Source organism: Pinus tabuliformis, chromosome 3_2, assembly GCF_031772625.1.
Source record: "Pinus tabuliformis cultivar Carrire ecotype Pingquan chromosome 3_2, CPIR1, whole genome shotgun sequence".
Lineage (NCBI taxonomy): Eukaryota > Viridiplantae > Streptophyta > Pinopsida > Pinales > Pinaceae > Pinus > Pinus tabuliformis.
In genome coordinates this window covers 936,187,670-936,209,128 of record NC_142302.1, presented here as the reverse complement: position 1 = coordinate 936,209,128, position 21,459 = coordinate 936,187,670, and the positions used below count along the sequence as shown (strand labels likewise).

At 38.2% G+C, this 21,459-nt stretch overlaps 1 protein-coding gene across 2 annotated transcripts in view; it reads right to left on the bottom strand.

Annotated features, from left to right (window-relative positions):
- LOC149183722 (DNA repair protein XRCC4-like) overlaps nt 1–21,459 on the bottom strand; it is a 193,686-nt gene that overhangs the window by 78,406 nt on the left and 93,821 nt on the right. For both annotated transcript variants that reach the window (XM_089417227.1, XM_089417225.1), the window contains exon 4: nt 14,897–15,019. In XM_089417227.1, coding sequence (XP_089273353.1) covers nt 14,897–15,019 — 123 coding nt within the window. The remainder of the gene's footprint in view (nt 1–14,896; nt 15,020–21,459) is intronic.

The window sequence follows — 21,459 nt, the reverse complement described above, 5'->3', positions numbered from 1 at the left end:
TACTACTTTTGTCATAGATTACTCATTAGACTTGTAGGCTTGTGAATTTGAATTTTGAACCTTTTTTGTCTTGGCGGTGACCAAGTGACATATTTTGTAAACATTATTATTTGAATTTTGGACATGACAAATGTTGACAGTTGCTCACTTGCTAGATAAATCATAATATGCTCTATGTTTTATGTTTTATAATATGCTTAAATGTTTTATGTTTTATAATATGCTTAAAAATTTGATGTATGTTTGTAATCGCTAGAATATAGATGGTTGATGTACATACTAGTAACTACAATGGAATCATGGATGACATATCTATCTTGATTTATGCAAAAATATGCATGTTTTCATGTCTTCTACAACTAATTTGGCATTTGGTATGTTTGTTTTGAGTATAAATGCAAAAAAATATAAATATATATATATAGCAGATGCTTCCGCAGACGCTCCGCTTCCTAGATTTTTGGAAAATGACGCTTCCGTGTCCCCGCTTCGTGCAACATTGCTCCTAAACAACTGTTATGGCCCTTGTAATATCCACACAAGGCACCCTACAGGTGGCTTACCCTAACAGCAAGACAAACTGGCCTTAAAACCAAGGAAGAAGGCCTTGTTTGAGCTATGGCCTCCTAGAGATGACTGCGGTTGGGTTGGAGGATCCTTCCTAGCCCTCTCCCTCTTCCAAATAGCCCTCCACACGTTGTTGTAGCTTCAGCACCCCCTGCGGCCCAAACAGAACACCAAAACATGCACTAACAATCCCAAAAACTTACCTCAATCAAGCGGTTGGACCTGCAAGGATACTCACACTTCTGTCAAGGGATAAACTTCCCTAAATTGTCCTCCTTACCTCCATGCAAGGTGTCTTAGGGCTGCGACCCTACTGCTCAAGAAACCACACCATAAACAGGCGCTAAAACAGAGCTCCTTGCCTTGTCATCCTTCTCCAAGCTTTTGTTCAATCGCAGAGGTATTCTTTTGATGTGAATGCTCTTGGATGTGTCAATAACCTCACACTTCACCTATATTTATATGCATCAAGTGGCTCCAACGAATTTGTCTTTTGGCACCACTTTGACCTCAAGCCAACTTGCCCAACTAGACAAATTAACCCATCATATCTTCAAAAATTAATATCTCTTCAACAACAACTCGGAATTGGACGATTCTCAATGCGTTGGATTCGTCTCGTCATCTACTATCATCCTCATCCATCACATGTTGCAATATCATCACAGTTTTGGCCCAAACATCGATGGGTGCAAAACCCAAGCTTGGGTTTCAAGCCCATAAGGCCACTTGTGGAGCTCCTTCCTCCAAACCCTTGATCCTCAAGTCTTGGAGTACCTCCCAAGCTACAAATCTCAACAATGTTGGCAAGTGGTAATCCCCCCAAGTGAATATAGGGTGATGGATGAATCTCCCCTATGATGATTCTTCTTCATTAGATTGTAACATCATTGTTCCAACATAGATATCCTTGTTTCAAAAAGAAATTCCTCCCTAGCTGAGACGGAGGGTTCAAAATTGGTAGCTAAGGGATGAATTTCTTTTAATAAAATCTCATTTCTAACTAGTCTAGAGTGACTTTCTAAAATTAGAAAGTCATGTCTATCATTTCAAGCATGACTTTCCAAAAATAGTAAATCACCCTGCTTCAATTGGTAATCAAGTCTAAATGACAGAAGATCACTTAACTTGTCCTATATCAATCTTAATTGCTCAATTTTTACTTAATAATCAATATTATCATTAATATTATTATTATTCTTATGATACTATAATATTATTATTAAAAAGGAAATACATGTCATCTTTCCTACTTGGCACTCAATCATGCCACTTCACCTCTCTCTCTCCTTGATGGCACTCATACCCCTCTCTCACTTAATGATGCATTACCCTCTCTCTCTCTCTTAATGGATTCGTTGCACTCCTCTTACTCTCTCTTACGCGCATTAAAGACTCGTCATAGCACTCCTCTTACACACATTAAAGACTCGTCATAAAAGATTCCTCTTACGCACTCTTCAATGCATATGTTACACTCTCTCCTTCAAGGCATGCATATTCCTCTTTATGGCATGAGTTACAAAGGCAAGCATACCTCCTTAATGGCATGAGTTACAAAGGCATGCATACCTCCCTAAATGGCATATGTAACTCTCCCTCAAGGCATGCGAGTTACTCCTCCTTCATGGCTCGAACTCCTTGCTCCTCCTATATATATGTGCCTCTCATCTTCACTTCTTACTCACTTGTGCATTGTGAAAGGAGAATTTGAACTTGTGAAAGAGAGAGTTGGAGAGACTAGAGAAGGATTGAGAGAGAGAGAGAGAGAGACTTGGAGAGTAAGAGCAGAACTTGGTGAGCCAAAGTGATTCAGTGTTTGCATCAGTTGCTACTATCAGAGATCTTCTTGCTACAACTAGTTCAGATTTGGGTGAACTTCTTCATTCTCTTGATATCTTATTATATTTGGTTTCTCTGTTGAACAATTGGTTTCTAATAGAAAAATAATCTAGTTGGGTTTTCCCCTTGTGGGTTTTGCCTTGGTCATTAGACCTAAATTCTTTGTGTCTCAATGTGTTCTTAGTTGTCTTTTATTTTGCATATGGTTTATATGGTGTATGTTCTATCTACAATTGCTTATCTGATATTGTCGCTGGAAGAAGTTTCATTTTAAGTAATTGTTTCAGCATAAAACATCAAGTTTTAATATTTTGTTATGGGTTATATGGTATGGTGGTCTCTTACCTGATTCCACCTTCTTTGTAGAAGTCAATGAAATTATTTGAAGTGAACTCTCCTCCATTGTCAAATCTGAAGATTTTGATTTGCTTTCCAGTTTGATTTTCTCCCAAAGCTTTAAAGTCTTTGAACATGTTAAATGCTTGACTTTTGTTTTTCAAACAAAAAAATTCCAAGTTTTGCAAGAAAAATCATCCACAAAGATTATAATAATACAAGTAGCCACCAAGAGAATTTACAGGCATAGGTCCACGTAAATCAGAATGTACAAGATAAAATACCTAATTGGTTTTGCTTTTGCGTGAAGGGTATTGTCCCTTTACATGCTTTCCACTTGCACACCCTTGGCAAACTCCATCATGATCCAATCTAATCTTCGGCATTCTGGAAACCATCTTTCTCACATGGGGCAATGCTTTATAGTGCAGATGAGTGAACCTTTGGTGCCAAAGTTCACATTGATGATTGTTATCATGAATTAGTGCATGCATTGGTCTTCCATTGACTTTATAGAGACCTTCAAACCTCGATCCCAGACTGAAGGCATCTCTCATGCTAGATCTCATTGGCCAAGTGAGAACTTTTCCATTTATGAAAGCAATTTTGATTAATTTATCTTCTAAAGCAGATATAGATACAAGATTATTTTTCAAACCAAGTACATACAAAACTTCTTGAAGAGAAATAGTTTTACCTTCATCCAGATGGAAAGAAACAGAGCCAAATCCCTTTATAGGATATGTAGAGCTATCTCCATGTAGGATTTTCATATCTGTCTCTCTCTCAACCAGATTTGAGAGAACTTCTTTATAACTAGTAAAGTTCCTTGAAGCACCACTATCAATCAACCAATTATCACAAGAATATGTAGGAGAGGAACTAGAAAGAGCAGAAACAAGAAAGTACTTTGACTGTCTCAACTGCATTATTATCATACCTTGGGTTCCTTGAAGTCTTGGAAAAATGGTGGTTTTCTTTACGAACAATAGAAGCTTCTCTTCTTCTTCTATAATCAGATCTAAAGTTGTTGCTACGATTGTTGAAGTTGGATCTTAGTGCTCTTTTGTTTTCAAGACAATCACAGGCATAGTGGCCATGCTTATGGCAGTTGTAGCATTGAACTTTTGATAAGTCCCTGTTCCATTTATAGGAACTGTTGGATCTAGGAGCAAGATTTCTTGAAAAATGATGACCTCTTCTTCCTTTCTGCTTCTTGCCTTGGACAGCAAAGGCAGTAAGTTCTCCCTCTTCATGCTTGGGAATTCTTCCTCTGGAAATCATTTTGACCTCTTCTTGACTGCACTTTCCCAGGAGCTCATCAAATGTGGGAAACTTATCATTGTTGCTAATGGTAGTAATAAAAGTCTCCCAAGTAGGAGAAAGACCTCCAAGCATAATCAGCACCAACTCTTTATCAGATACAATTTCACCAACAGTTGACAGCTGATCCTTGATTTTTGATATCCTCATGAAGTATGCTTGAATGGTCTCTCCTCTATTCATCTTAATGTCCTTGAGTTGATTCTTCAAAGCAAGGATTTGACTCAAGTTGTTTACTTGATACATTCCAATCAGCTTGTCATACATTTCCTTAGATTTCTTCAAGTTGGAGACATAGGTGATGAGATGGTCTCCAAGAGAATCAAAGATAATCATTTTAGCCTTGACTTTTCCTTTCTTGTATCTAATCTTGATAGCAACATTCGAATTTTCTAGTGATTCTTCTACCTCACCTTCAACGTATTCCAATGCATCATGTTCCTCAAGAGTAATATCCAATCTTGCCTTCCATGGTCAAAAATTTGAAGCATCATTCAGTTTCTCTTCATTCTTGAAGTAAGAAGGAGACATCTTGATCTAGTCAAACAGATTTCAGCAGCAAGAAGAAGGAGCTACAAGTGATATTTCAGCAGTAAATAGAAGGATCAGCAAGTGATATTTCAGCAGTAAATAAGAGCAGCAAGTGATATTTCAGCAGAAAATAGAAAGATGATCGCTCTTATCTTCTTGGGCTTGTCTTCACCAAAGCTCTGATGCCATGTTAAAATTGTGATGTTCTATGCTGTAACAATTACTTGTTGCAAAACATTTTTTTGTTGCAATATTAGTTAAGCACGTGTAGATAGAACATAAACCAAATCCACAATTGAAAACAGCCAAGAACAAGATAAGACACAAAGAATTTAGGTCCAATGACCAAGGCAAAACCCAAAGGGGGAAACCCAACCAGATTTTTTTCTATTAGATATCAATTGTTCAGCAGAGATACAAAGTATAATGAGAGATCAAGAGAATAAGTAAGTTCACCCAAATTTGAACAAGTTGCAGCATGAAGATAACTAACTGGTAGCAGCAGTTGATGCACACATTGAATCAACCTTCAAGTTTTGCTCTTACTCTCCAAGTCTCTCTATCTCACAATCTTCTTCAAGTCTCTCCAACGCCCTCTCTCTCTCAATCTTCTTCAAGTCTCTCCAACTCTCTCTCTCAAGTTCAAATCCTTCTTTCACAATCCACTGTTGAAGAAAGTGTAACTAGGTTTGGTCTTCATAAATGTACTTTTGATATTTGTATTTATTCAAGAAAAGAAATATTATTTTTGTTATATTTATCAATGAGTTTCTTACTCATTGAAATAGCTCTAGCACATGTTAAAGTGCTATAGGTGAGTCAAAGAATCAAAAGAAAAATGTTGAAGACCTTAAGGGCATGTTACACCATGTATATATTTGTATAAGAGTCAAAGAATATCTCTCCAAGCAAAGTCAAAGTCCTCTCCATGCAACGACATCATCAAAGGAGCAAAAACGATGCAAAGGAAGTCAAGTCGGCCTACTGTCCTCAAGTCGGCCTAAGGGAGGGACAGTCCTCTATATATAGAGGTTGTCCACTCCTCCAACGACATCATCATTACACCTGAAATCAACGAGAAAGTGAAGTCAAGTAAAGGGTGGAAAAGTCGAGTTTAAAGGAGCCTCTAGTGCAATGAAGAAGGAGGAGACATAACTGAAGTTTAAAGGACTGTTTTAGGGTGAATTGCAGTCACACTTGCGAGGAAAAGGAGGGTCATATACAATCACTACAACAGCAACATCAAAGTTGCTCATCTCTCATTGTTTGGGCTAGAAACTAAGGCCTATAAGGTCTCCCACTATAGCGAAGAAGAGACTCTCTCAAGCGAAGAAGAAAAGGGTCAAAACCTAAGGGAAACCTCCCACACGTGCAAACAACTAGGGCTGCAGTGTTGTCACATCAAGTCTACAACTTCACATCAAGAAGGAGCTTGGTTGGTTAAGAGAAGGAAGGCATCATCTTATGTCAAAGAGTTCACTAAGGATCAAGGAGAAATATCTCTTCTAGAAATAAGCATAACAAGGTTTATCATCAATTGCCGAAAGAAGGAGGACGAAGTGCCGAGGAACGAAGTGCCGGAATAAAGAGGACGAATTGCAGAGGAATGAAGTGCCGGAAAAAGGAGGACGTAGTGCCGGGAAACAAAGTGCAGGAAGAAGGAAGGACTTAACTTGTGCTCGGAGGATATTTTTGTCAAGGGTCTAGGGTTTGGCATTTATCAATAAGAAGCTTCAATAAGAGAAATTTACGAAAGGGTTTTCCTCTCTAAGAGAGAGAGGTTTTGCCCTGGCAGAGAGCCAACACTTCTGTTATTCTTCTTATGTTTTTGGTAGCAGTTTGATGAGGTAAACACACATACATTAATAAGAAGAAGAAGAAGAAGATTAAGCTAACAAGATAAATTGTAAAAAGTGCTTCACAAATTGTTATCAACTTGAAGAATCCTACTATACCCCATTGCCCTAGATTCTTCAACATGGTATCGGAGCTAAGGTGACACATCAAAGAAAGGGCATCTCAAGAACACTCATAAGGTGACTCATCAAGGAAAAACATCTCAAGGACATCTACAAGGTTGAAGCATCAAGCCAAGAAGCCTCAATCACATCAAGAACAAGAAAGGGCCACAAGAAGACTACAAAGCAAGAGGAGAAGCCTTTTTATATAAAGGCACCTACAATAAGAGAAAATCAAGGAGGGACCTACATCAAGCCACACCATCTTCAAAAGGAAAAGCACTACAAGCCAAGTCATCAAGCAATCAATCAAGTCCATTTGAAGAAAGAAACTTGAAGAACATCAAGATCCAAGGAAGGCAAGCCATCAAGTCTTCAAGAAGAAAGCAAGTCCACTACATCTCAAACTCTATCAAGTAAGTATATGTCCCCTTCTAATTATACATCAACGTCTTTTTGCAAGGAAAGCAATAAATTGGTTGGAACCACTAACTTCCTTGAATGGAAGAAGAGGACTGATTTACTTCAAAGAGAATGAACTTCTAGAACACATCAAAGGGAATATCGCTATCCCTGCTAAGGAACAAATTCAAGCCTTAGACAAATACAATAAGGATGAGACAAGAGCTCAAAGGATTTTAATAGAATCCATCAAAGACTCTCATTCCTTATGTCTCCAAACTTGAAACATCAAAAGAAATCTTGACAAGCTAATAGAGCTATTCTTGGTAAGCACAGTTGGAGAAGTGATATCTCTTCGAAATGATTTGTATAAGATGAAGATATCAAAGGAAGGAATAGCTTCGTATTTCATGAAGATCTCTGAGATGAGGGATCAACTTCAAGAGTTGGGAGAAGTCATGTCTGACAGAGAAATGACAATCGTAGTACTCAATGTTCTACCTAAGGATTGGGGCAACTTCACATCAAGCATATATGGCAAGATGGAAGCTACCCCACTAAGTGAATTATGGTCTCTATGCAAGATAGAGGAAACTAGACTAGAAGCAAAAGAGGATGTGGGATCAAAGGATCAAGCATTTGCAACCATGGCCAAGAAAAAGGGAAAGTTTGGCAAATTTGGTCCACGAAGAACAAACAATAGAGATATGTCCAAAATTCAATGCTTTGGATGCCAAAAATATGGACAGCACAAAAGGAATTGTCCAAAACTTAAGAAGGACAACAACCTAAGTCTACTTCTTTACTTAAAGTCTTCTTTCAAAGTTTTGAGTAGTATAGGAGCATGTAGGAATAGAATAAAAATGCATGGCTAGAAACATCTTCTAGAATCTAGAAGCATGATGTACATAAAGTTCAAAATACTCATGTAGAAGGAGCATTTAGAAATAGAACAAAATGCATGGTTAGAAATATCTTCTAGAATATAGGAGCATAGTGTACATATAGCTCAATATATTCATATAGAAGGAGCATACCTATTATAAGACCTCATCCATGATAAAAGAATAAGTGATCATGATTGTAAATCCTAGAAGGCCACCATCATCAAAAGAAAGAGACATTTGCAGGATGAGGATCTACAAGATCCTATGACAAGAATCTTCAAAAGAAGGTTCATAAATAAGAGCAAATGTGTCAACAAGAATTTCGTTCATGGAATACAAGGAAGAATGATGTGCAGGCAAGAATGGATGAAGCAAAGAAGGGCTACATCAATCAAGGACCATCAAATGAAGCCGAGATGATCAAAGCAAAATCAAGATGAGGTATGTATGCACTAAAAGGTAAAGTCATGTCATATTATATATTATTAAAGTCATGGGAATAGATCTAAGACATGATCAAGTACAAAAAGATCTCCTTCACCGAAGACATACTCAAGAGCATATACAAGTCAACAAGAGAAGTGCTCACATAAGGAGCATAAAGTTGTTGACTACTCCATAAAGACATGTGAAGAAGAAATGCTGACTAGTTCAAGTAAGCAGGAAAAAAAGAAAAGTGCTCTCATGGGGAAATATAAGGTTGTTATCTAAACAACTCAAGAAGAAGCAGATGAAGAAAGAGATCAAGCATGTGAAGAACACCATGGTCATAAGGAATCACTATCCGACAAGATCCATTAAAGACATCTCCCGAAAGAAGGCATGACAACTCTGACAAAGCAAGAAAAAGATCAAAGGACCCTTGACACCTATGAAGGCCTTTGAGATATTAAGGTGCAAATAGTTGATTCAACTCTACAAAGATGACATGATGAAGAGGCCATCCAACAAAAGCACTATCTAATGTTGAATCAAGTCAAGAGGAAGTCATGAAGGGCTACCAAATCGAAGCATGGAAACAAGCAAGTACAACTAAGCATCTATGTGATAAGTATTCTAAAAGCATAGATAGATGACAAAGGAGTAGCCAAATGATGAAAGAACCTGACACACATCTAGAAGGACACTTTCCACGAAGAAGCAATGACATGACAAGCCAAGAAGGAAAGTGATTGATGGTCAGTGCCCTACCAAGAAGAAGTTAGAACAAAGAATTCATGACATCAAAGAAGGAGATCAAGCAGTTGAAGGACCCACAAAGAAGAAGTTGTTGATGAATGGACAAGTCCCTAGCTAAGAGGGAGTTATAACAAGTTCCCAATTACAAAGTGGTAATTTTAGGCAACGATGGTATGTTCTATGCTTTAGAGCAATTTTACTTCAATTTCTTTATTAGCCCAATATTCAGATTAGCGATCACATCAACATGACCAGGGACAAACCCCAATGTGGGAAACCCTTGATTAATTCTTCTTATAGTCTTCAATAGTTCAGCAGAGAGAGAGATAGTACAATTTACAAATCTAATAATTTATAACAGCAACAAAAGAGCCCTAACCAGAAAAGTCAACATTGGTCAACAGGGAAAATTTGACCCTCAACAAATTGGTCAACTTTGGCCTCCAAACGGCAAGATGAATCAACCCTCAAAACAACCCAAAAACAACGTTGTCAAATTTGGTCAAACAACCAACCCTGCGGTCAGCCCTAGCTACAATCAACATTGGTCAAAGTCAATGCCTGGCCTCGATTTTTGTGCCCAGAAATGCAACCTGCCCAAATAGAAATACCTCACCAAAAAACGCAGTCAAACAGGTCAACGATGTTGGTCAACGCATGGTCAAACTGTCCAAAAATTCGATCTCTTGAAATTTCGGCCTCCTCAAATTTCGCTCTCTTGAAATTTCGGACGTGTGGAGAGAGAGAGGCCCAGAAATCCGTACCCAATCAATGAGGAGAGAGAGAGAAGTGTGAAGATGAGTGTGTCCAAATGAAGCTAAGTCACATTCTATTTATATGCAACTTTGAGGATGAATAGACATGACTGTTGGGCTTCTGAGCCTACATAAGTTTGATGGCCAACCTTGACAATTTGACCATAATCAAAATAAATTCATAACTTCATTTGTACATGTCAGAATCGGATGATCTTTAGATCAATCCTACACCTCTCGGAGAGAGGAATCCAAGAAAATATTAGTTGTCATAAATAAGATGATCCCTGTGGAGTTTGGCCCTAGTTGCCAATTTTAACACAAAGGAACTTGGACAAGTACCTTGTCAGAGGATACTTGGGCATATCTTCCTCAATTGAGAGGAAGAGATAGACACAACATTCTTCTCTTCACTTGGGAAGAAAGAATGGAAGGATTGGGTAATCATCTAGCATTTGATACTCTTTGAGGATGTGTAGGGCATCCAAGACAAGAGTAGGCAAGAGGACCGATATTCTTTGAGGGTTGGGAACCCAAGACAAGAATAGTCCTAGAAGGTCATACTCAGTGAACACTCGGGTGGGTATGTACCTTGAGAGACAATGACGAAGGTGTTTATAAATCATTGGTCTCGCCAACATTGTGCTATGATCTAATGAGAGATAGAGTTGTTAGTCAAGGCCTTGCTATGGACAATGTTGGTTACTATGATGCTATAACAAATGGATTGCCAATCCGGTTTCTCTTATGTGAATTCTTCAAGATTGAAAAATAGCCAAACACCTTATAATGATTTATGAATAGCTCCCTAGTTAAAAGGGAGTGTTGAAGAAAGTGTAACTAGGTTCGGTCTTCATAACTGTACTTTTGATATTTGTATTTAATATTTATTCAAGAAATTAAAAAAAAAAAATTATATTTATCAATGAGTTTCTTGCTCATTGAAATAGGTCTAGCATATGTTAAAGTGCTATAGGTGAGTCAAAGAGTCAAAAGAAATATGTTGAAGACCTTAAGGGCATGTTACACCATGTATATATTTGTATGAGAGTTAAATAATATCTCTCCAAGCAAAGTCAAAGTCCTCTCCATGCAACGACATCATCAAAGGAGCAAAAACGATGCAAAGGAAGTCAAGTCAACCTAAGGGAGGGACGGTCCTCTATATATAGAGGTTGTCCACTCCTCCAACGACATCATGATTACACCTGAAATCAGCGAGCAAGTGAAGTCAAGTAAAGGGTGGAAAAGTCGAGTTTAAAGGAGCCTCTAGTGCAGCGAAGAAGGAGGAGACATAACCGAAGTTTAAAGGACTGTTTTAGGGTGAATTGCAGTCACACGTGCGAGGAAAAGGAGGGTTGTCTGCGGTCACTACAACAGCAACATCAAAGTTGCTCATCTCTCATTGTTTGGGCTAGAAACTAAGGCCTATAAGGCCTCCCACTATAGCGAAGAAGAGACTCTCTCAAGCGAAGAAGAAAAGGGTCAAAACCTAAGGGAAACCTCCCACACGTGCAAAAAACTAGGGCTGCAGTGCTGTCACATCAAGTCTGCAACTTCACATCAAGAAGGAGCTCAATTGGTTAAGAGAAGGAAGGCATCATCTTATGTGAAAGAGTTCACTAAGGATCAAGGAGAAATATCTCTTCTAGAACTAAGCATAACAAGGTCTATCATCAATTGTCGGAAGTGTCGAGGAACGAAGTGCCGGAAGGAGGACAAAGTGTAGGAAGAAGGAAGGACTTGACTTGTGCTTGGAGGATATTCTTGTCAAGGGTCAAGGGTTTGGCATTGATCAATAAGAAGCTTCAATAAGAGAAATTTACAAAAGGGTTTTCCTCTCTAAGAGAGAGAGGTTTTGCCCTGGCAGAGAGCCAACATCTTGTGTTCTTGTTCTTATGTTTTTGGTAGCAGTTTGATGAAGTAAACACACATGCATTAATAAGAAGAAGAAGAAGATTAAGCTAACAAGATAAATTATAAAAAGTACTTCACAAACTGTTATCAAGTCTTGAAGAATCCTACTATACCCCATTGCCCTAGATTCTTCAACATGCACAAGTAGTGAGAATGAGATGATATGAGATACATATATAGGAGGAGCAACAAATTTTGGTCATAAAGAAGGAGCAATATGCATGCCTTGAGGAAGAGTTACATATGCCATTTAGGGAGGTACACATGCCTTTGTAACTCATGCCATTAATGAGGTACGCATGCCTTCGTAACACATGCTATTAAGGAGGTTTAAGAGAAATCTTTTGACATGCTTTTATTGTAAGAGGAATATGCCATGTCTTAATGAGTGTGTAAGAGAGAGACTAATGTTTGCATTAATGAAAGTGTAAGAGAATCTTTTATGACATGACTTCAATGAGAGTGAAATGTATCCATTAAGAGAGACAGAGTTATGATTTGCTATGTGAGACATAGAAGTACGAAGTGATTGAGTGATGAAGTTAAGGTGACTTGAAGTTCCTTTTAATAATAATAATGTCATAGTGCAATAAGGATAATAATAAAGGTAATGATAATATTAATGATTACGTCAAAAATTGAACTATTAAGATTGATTAATGAAAATTTAAGTGATTTTCCAACATCTATACTTGATTACCAATTGATGCAAGATGATTTACTATTTTTGGAAAGTCATGCTTGAGATACTAGACATGACTTTCTAATTTTAGAAAGTCACTACAGAATTGTCAGAAATGAAATTTTATTTAAGGAAAGTCATCCTTGCGCTGCCAATTTTTAACACAATGGAAAACCTAACTGCATCTTATCCGAGTGTTGACACTTCTTTTTCCTCCATGGCTTCCTCTTCTGCCTTAACTTCTTATTTTCATTGTGATTGGCATGCATTTATTAATCGTCGAGGTGTGGATGTGAAAAATACCTTCGCCAACCACCTCTACAAACGTCTTACTACCAGTGGATTGATAGCAAGGTTGACCCTTCTACGATCTGTTGGACATTAGAAAGTAGAAAGTACTTTAAAGCCCAGCAGAAATTGGAACAAAAAACTACACGTGATTGTGAAACTAATGAAGGGACGTCCCCTAAAAGTCCTCGTTTTTTCGAGGGATGGCCCAGGAATAACCTAGAGGTCCCCCTGTCCCCAATGACATCCCTGGCCAATTGGGAACGTTTCCAATGAGTTCCAAAGTACTCAGATCGTCGAGATGAAGGAAACGTTATGAATTTTGGCACAGATGGGTCCTCGTGCAACATAGTTGATGTCATATATTTTCCACAAATGGTAGAAAAAACCTAATCTTGCTTCCCTTTGAAACTTTTATAGACATTAACATTTAAAGGAACATGCCATGTTATATTAGAGAACTTCCTTATACTCTATATTAATAGAGAATTCCTAGCCCTGATCTCATATGGCCAACAAGTTCATATCATGTCCTTACTATCATTTGCTTTAATTTTGGCCAATGAGATTTTAGGAACATACAGGTTGAAATAAGTTGTCATGACATGTTAACAAGCTTCCTAGTACTTTGTTTTAGAGAGGATTTCTAGCCTTGATCTCATATGGCCAACAACTTATTGTCATGTCCTTGTTATCATTTCACTGGATGGTAACCATGATCTATTAGTTGCAAACATGTGCTTGTAGATGATGCAATTTGCTTCATACAATAAAGGAGCTTTTGATCATGGCCTTTGTTGTCAATAGAAGTGATACTTATAACTTCTCCCTTGGGTTCAGCACCAAGATGATTAGCTATGCAACTTGTGACTATATGTTCACATCATTTCTATAGATTGGGAAAAAATTTAGCATGATATTGTTTGCAATTGGGTAGTCTCCAGTCAAACAACAATTTTAGGCACTATATTGTGTCAAAAAGTTGTACTCGTGTGACTTTTATGCAAATCTCCTTGTAAACAATTTCTCTTTTGTAATGCATTTTTTGATGGAATGAGTTCAAGCCATGAACTATGTATCATACATACAAACATAGAAATAAGCACAAATAAAGAAATTGCACTCTACTATGGATCAATTATCGTAGTTAAAAAGTTGCTCTCAAAGAAGCAAGTTGATTCCATCCAAGATGTGATTTTAGGTTCCATACAATAGGTCAACAACAAACCTAACCTACTAACACATCATGTGTGTGTGTTTATACACTAAGCATAAACTCATGATAACCTAGCAACATGGCCATAGTGGGGGTTAAGGATGGTTTAGGGAAGGAAGAGGCAGGGACGAAAAATTGGTTGGTGAGAGTGTAAGATTAAGAATCAAGATTGATTGAAATATGATTAATCTAGGGCTGGGAGATGAATTATTGATTTTCTTTGTGTGAATCTACAATCTACATCTATGATTTACCTTGGTTACAACTTACCATCCATTGAAAACAATGAAATTTCTAAGATTTCCTGTGTGTGATTACATAGGGAAAAAAAATACATGCATAAATATCTAGCCCCGAGTGTTAGCTCAAACAGTTAAACCATCTACCAAAGGCATGTTGCGAACAAGAAGGCCATAGGTCACAAGTAGAAAGTCAAGTCCCTTGAGGTTACTCATTGCTATCGTGGCTAGTGATTGAGTCACCCTCCATATAAATATTTCCAAGGAAGAGGGAGGGTTCCTGCAAGGTTTTCCTTGGAAATTTGTGGCTGGCAATAGAGTCACCCTCTGTTCAAATATTTCAAAGGAAGAGGGAGGGATCCCATAAGGTTTTCCTTGGATATATATTGTGGCTAGAGATTCAGTCACCTTCCATCCTATATTTCTAAGGAAGAGGATGGGATTGTGCAAGGTTTTCCTTGGAGAGATATATATAAAAGCTCACCAGTCGACATTCCTACCCACACCTACAATAAAAGGAGAACAAAAAGAGAAAAAAAAAAAAATCTTACACCTAGAAAATACACCGAAACTAATCGCCTACAATGTAAGGTTATTTTTCGCAAGGGATTAATATTGCATGTTTATTTTGCTTTAAATTAATAATTAATTTTACTTGTAAAATACTCAACACAATGCCTTGAGGGGACATTCATTTGCCATCCTCCTAATTAAGAATAGTTTCATTCTATCCAACAATATCAAAAATCATTAAAACTCTAACTACGGAAATACCTTTGCAAAAACAGCAGTTTCAAACTCTGTTTTCTCATTCTTAAATTTTTCACTCTGTGCTAAGCATTTTTCAGCTTCTACTTTCATTCTATCAAATGATCGTGTCTTCCGAACAACTTCTTCCTACATGAACAACAATAAAATGAATTTTAGAATCAATTCATTTCTTAAAAACACTATTATGATTTATAATCGACTTTCAATTTTTGCATGATAGGTGACAAACATTTTACTCTAAATACATGCTTCACAATTTCTTTCCTAAACTAGTTAACCTTTCAATCACAATGATCAGAAACACTATTAGTACGCATTTATTGAAAACCAAGACCATACAAGTTCAGGTATAATAGGCAAAACAACCAAAGTACGCATAATGTTCTTATAAAAAATTTAAAGGAAAAAAAAGTACATTGAATTTAATGTGTTCTAAAGTTAGCAAATAGCTATGGATAGGTTGAATCTCTTTTAGTCCTGAGAATGTGGTCCAATGGTTAGGTGGGGAGGTTTGGTCCCCACAGGTCTTGTGGTCCAATCCTGGGCAGAGTATGTATGCCTGAGAGTTGCTCCAGGCATGATTTCTTCAGTTGAAAAAAGGTTGAATCTCTTTTCAATAGTAAACATAGAGTATCTTAAAGAGCAACATGTGTATAAGTAATCGTGATTTGTGGGGGTAGATATAGTGAGACTCAGGGCAATCTGTGTAGAGTCAAGCCATGAGATCCCTATAAACAATCGTTTTCCATCTCAAAGAACGTGTGAATTTCAGATGTGCAGTTTGGAATCTGGAATCAAAATCTCGTTGAGAAGTTGTAAATGGATAGATTGCAAATATATTAAATAACCTTTAAGTGTTTAGCTTTCAATAGTAAATATATTTTGTTATATTACTCAGATTTCGTTTTTATTATAGTAATTTTCACAACAGTGTGACTAAACCTGGTAACAAATAGATAAACTCACTTTACCTAGGCCCAACAAATTCGAAACTTGGGGCATCTAGAATCTTAAAAATTCACATTTTCCCGCAATGACAGCGGATAGATCAAAACCTAACAACATTGATAAGTAAATCAGATTGAAGAAACTAAAATCAATATAATGCATTATATACTTTTGGCACAGAATAAATTATAAGCTTCTAATGTTGATAGACCTGAAGGAGAAAAATACATCCAGAATTTTATTTAAAGGCAGATTACCTAATAACAATGCAAAAATCGGTGGGATAAGCACAAAATTTGACCTTTTCCTAAATGCAATGGAGTTTTTCCTTGAAAGAATAGCATTATGTTAATTTGGCAGCTCAGGAAAAAATTCCCTCCTTTGGACAGCCTTCCTCATCCAGCGAAGTCCCTCTTTGACCTTGGAAGAATTTAATTTGGTCAAGGAAAAATATATTTTTAATGTGAAAACCCACATGTGCCCAAAAGTACAGGTTGGCTTTAAAAATAAATTGGTTCTCCTCCAACACCTATAAATACAGTTTAATGGCCCCTCATTTGGACACACATCTCACACATCTTCTTCTTCTTTGGAGGTTCGTACAATCTGAAATTGTAGGTCTTCTTTTCACACGTGCGAGTAGGAGAGAGAATTTCAGGAAAGCCGAAATCTGTCTTGGATCAGCCTTTGACCAACGTTGACTTTTTGGAGATTGGGCATAGTTTGACGTGGTTTGACCTAGCATTTTGGACTGTTTTTGGAGGCCGAATTCTTTGGTGCAGAGATCGAGGTTTTCTGGGCACAGCAGTTGACTGCAGACTTTGACCGCAATTTTCACCATGGACTTTCTCTCTCCATTGGCCAGGTTTTACCAAGTTGTTTGGGACTGTTTTGACTTCATTTTGACCAGCATTTGAGGCCACGTTCTTAGGCAGTTGACCAAGCTCTTTTGGAAGCTGTTTGACTGTTGACATGTGACTGGTTAGGGCATCTTTGACTGCTGCTGACTTTGACCAGATTTGACAGTTTGACCAGATTTTACTTTTGGGCTCATCTCTTGGATTTTGGATATTGGTTTGTTGGAAAGTCAAAGTTGTTGACCTTTGACTCTTGGTTGGTGAATTGGAGCATTGTAATCTTTATGCTGAACATTTTATGACAATCTAATAAGAAGAAGAATTTGAAAGTGTTTTCCCCCTTGTGGGATTTTTGTCCTGATCTTTGACCAAATTTTGTGTCTCTTGTTATTGCTCTTGATTGTCTTCTACTGCGATTGCATTTACTGTTCTATCCACAATTTGCTATTTATCATTGGAAAAATATATTCGATAGCTAATTGAAGAAAAGATTGGGCTAAAGTGATTGTAACAACATAGAATAGTGGAAAATTAACATGCTATTAGAGCTAAGGTGAAAACAAGCCCAAGGAGACAAGAGACAAGAGCAATCATCTTTGGAAGACGCTAAAGGGACCTATTTGACTTGGTCAAGATGTCTACCTCTTTCTTCAAGGATAATGAGAAACTGGGTGACTCATCAATATTTGCAACTTGGAAGATCAAGTTGGAAGTGATATTGGATGAAAATGATGTCTTGGAATATGTGGAAGGAAAAGTTCCTGAGCCTCCAGAAAATGCTCCTGCTGCTACCAAGTCCAAGTATAAGAAAGGTGAGATCAAATCTAAGAAAATTCTTATTGATTCTTTGCAAGATCATTTGCTTGTTTATGTTGGAAAATTGAAGAAGTCTAAGGAAATCTATGATAAGTTGGTTGGGATGTATGAGGTCAACAACTTGAATCATATCCTCTCCTTGAAGAATAAACTCAAGGAAATGAAGATGAAAAAGGGGGAATCTGTGCAATCCTATGTCATGAGGGTATCCCAACTAAGGGATCAATTGCAGACTGTTGGTGAGCCTATATCTAATAGAGAGTTGGTGGTGGTCACTCTTCAAGGTCTTCCTCCTATTTGGGAAACCTTCATCACTACTATAAGCAACAATAATATACTCCCGACATTTGATGAGCTTGTTGGTAAATGCACTCAAGAGGAGACCAAGATGATTGCCAGAGGGAGGATTCAAAAGCATGAAGAAGGAGAGCCCTCTGCATTTGTTGCTCAAGACAAGAAGAGAAAAGGAAGAGGAAGACCATCTGGTTCAAGAAGGCCTCCCCCTGAATCAAAGGACTTCAATAGAAGAGGAAGAAGAATTGAATGCTTTAACTATCACAAGCATGGTCACTATGCTCGAGAATGTCCAGAAAAGAGAAATGATTCAAGATCCAACTTCAACAACAATTGTGGCTTCAACAATAGCAGGTTCAATAATGGAAGAAGAGGAGATGATAGAAGAATAAGAAGAAGAGATGCTCCGGATGATCGTGAAGAAGGCCATCGTCCTCAAAAAGAGGTCAAAGAACTCCAAGTATGAAAATAATGTCACTGCTAGCCAATCTAAATATATTCTTATTTCCACTCTTTCTAGTTCTTCCCCTCCAAATTCGTATGATAGTTGGTTGGTAGATAGTGGGGCTTCTAGACATTTCTTTGGATACAGGGAAGTCCTCTCAAACCTAGTTGAGAGGGAGACATATCTAAAAATCATCCTTGCAGACAAATCTACTTATCCTATAAAGGGCTTTGATTCTGGCAAATTTCATTTGGACTACGAGGAATTCATTCTTCTTCATGATGTTATGTACATTTCGGGACTAAAGAAGAACTTAGCATCTATATCTTCTTTGGAAGACAAAGGGATGAGGGTAGTTTTCATAAGAGAAAAGTCCTCACATGGCATATGGAATCTCGCATGAGGGATGCTTTTACCTTGGGATCTACAATCGAAGGACTCTATAGAGTCAATGGAAGACCTCTGCAAGCAATGGTCCACAACATCAATCATCAAAGTGAGTTATGGCACTGAAGGTTGGCACATCTACATTATGAAGCCCTGCCTAAATTAAAGAAGTTGGTTTATGGGATGCTTGATGTTCAAGCTAGTCATGATGGAGTATGTCCAAGATGTGCCAGTCGAAAGAAGACAAGGGAATCATTCCCCTCCAGCAAGAACAAGACCAGTGATATTCTTCAACTCATTCATTTTGACCTATGTGGACCATGCCAGTGCACTCTCTTGGTGGCAATCTCTACTACATAATCTTCTCTTGGTGGCAATCTCTACTACATAATCTTTATTGATGACTTCTCCAAGAAAACTTTGATATTTTATTTGAAGCATAAAGATGAGGCATTTGATATGTTCAAAGACTTCAAGGCGTTGATAGAAAATCAAACCGGGAAGAAGATATCTTTAGGACTGACAATGGTGGAGAACATTCTTCGACGAGTTCATTGACTTTTGTAAGGAATTTGGAAACAAGAAGGAAACTATTGTACCATACAATCCCGAGTAGAATGGTGTGGTTGAAAGAAAGAACATGTCTATCATGGAAACTACCTGAGCGATGTTGCATGATCAAAAGTTGTTGAAGTTCCTTTAGGGAGAAACTTCAAATACAACGGTCTATGTTCAAAATAAAGTTCTTCATCAAGCCTTGGATAACAAAACTCTCGAAGAAGTGTTTACAGGTGTGAAGCCCCATATTGGTCATCTAAGGATATTTAGTTGCCCAATGTATTTTCATGTGCCAAAGGACAAAGGGAACACGATGGAAGCCATCGGAAAGAAAGGTACATTTGTTGGGTATTGTGACAATTCTAAAGATTTTAGATTATATGTGCATGGTCAAAGGAAAATCAAGTTTATCAAGGATGTAACTTTTGATGAAGATGTTTCCCTTGGAAAAGCCAAGGACCTTCCTCCGCCTCCTCCTATTGAGAAGAATGATGATGACATGGACCTACTAGAAGGTCCTTTTGTGCCGAAATCTGAGAACGATATTGTTGATGATCCCATGGAGCCTATGGACCCCATGGATGCTCCTACAAGTGATCCCCATGCCAGGAAGAGACCACTTTGGCTTCATGACACGTTAAAAGATGCTGAGAAACAAGTCATTGCCAGAGGTACCTTTAGAGAAAGCAAGAAACCATGTTGATACCAGGGAAACGTTGTAGCTATGAGCTCCATCATACAAGCTGAACCTCCCACTTTTGAAGAGGCAATGAAATAATAGGTTTGGAAGGATGTTATGGCTGGAGAATATGAATCGATTATGAAGAATGATGTGTAGGATGTTGTTCTGAGACCTAAAGGAAAATTTGTTGTGACTTCAAAATGGCTATACAAGATCAAGCATGAAGCTGATGGAAGCATTGAGAAGTATAAAGCAAGGTTCGTGGCAAGAAATTTCTCCCAGAAAGAGGGAGAAGATTATGATGACATATTTGCACCTATTGCCCGCTACACCACCATTAGATCAATTGTTGCCCTTGCTGCTAGTCAAGGATGGACTCTTCACCAGATGGATGTGAAGACTACATTTCTTCATGGCATACTACAAGAAGAAGTATATGTTGAGCAGCCTCAAGGATTTGAAGTGAAGGACAAGAAGACTTATGTTTGCAAGTTGAACCTTGGGGATTTGAAGTGAAGGACAGGAAGACTCATGTTTGCAAGTTGAAGAAAGCACTATATGGTTTGAAGCAAGCCCCCAGAGCCTAGTATGCCTGCATTGACAATTACCTGGTGAAGCTTGGATTCACAAGAAGCAGTGCTGACCCGAACCTCTACTTCAAAGTGGTCCAAGGTATGCCTTTGATTTTGGTTTTATATGTTGACGATTTATTCTTGACAAGTAGCGATCCTTCGATGCTCGAATGCAAAAGTTGCATCTGATTAGCAGAGAATCCTGTATTTCATGACAAGTCCAAGTATATTGAGATCCCGTATCATTATATACGAGACATGGTGCAGAGAGGAGCAGTGAGACTCCATCATATTTCGACCGATGAGCAGATAGCTGGCATACTCACCAAACTTTGTGAAAGGGAAGTTCTTGGTCTTCAAAGAGCAACTTGGACTGATGGATGTGACCCTCCTGGGTAAGGGTCCCGACTGATCTAGAACACTGAGAGTAGCTCTTCCCCCTGTTGAGCTTGTTACCCACCACATGTAGGTAGTGTATATAGGAGAAAAAATTTCTCCTAGATGGTCCTCAGCCAGCATCCGATAGCCATCAGCCCCTTGCAACCACCAGATAGCTCGATGTGCCATTATCTCCGCCACCTGAGTCAACCATGCGGTCCCTCGCCCACTTGTTATGATTGTATGTTTGAAGGTGGGCCTCCAAACCCCAAAGGTATGTCTTTTCATTAATATAGTTGAGTAATTTTCCTTACTTGTCCTGGGCACTTTGGGGCATGGATTGGGGGGGATTCCACTAGGATCTCCTTTACTTGCCACTAGCTTTAGGGTTGGTACTACTTGGAAAATCTTGACTTTCGTTGCGTGGTCCCGCTTCCCGACACCACATACATCACCCCCTTCCACTCATTTAGCCCTATTCATCTCTTTTCCCATCCTGGTCTACATGTGTCCACTGGGTCCACATAGGGTTGGCCTCCCCCTCCCCTTGTCCACACCTTGGGTCAGGCCTAGAACGATGCCCGAAGGTTGATGCAGCTAAAAAGAAAAGAAAAAGCATAATTTGGCCA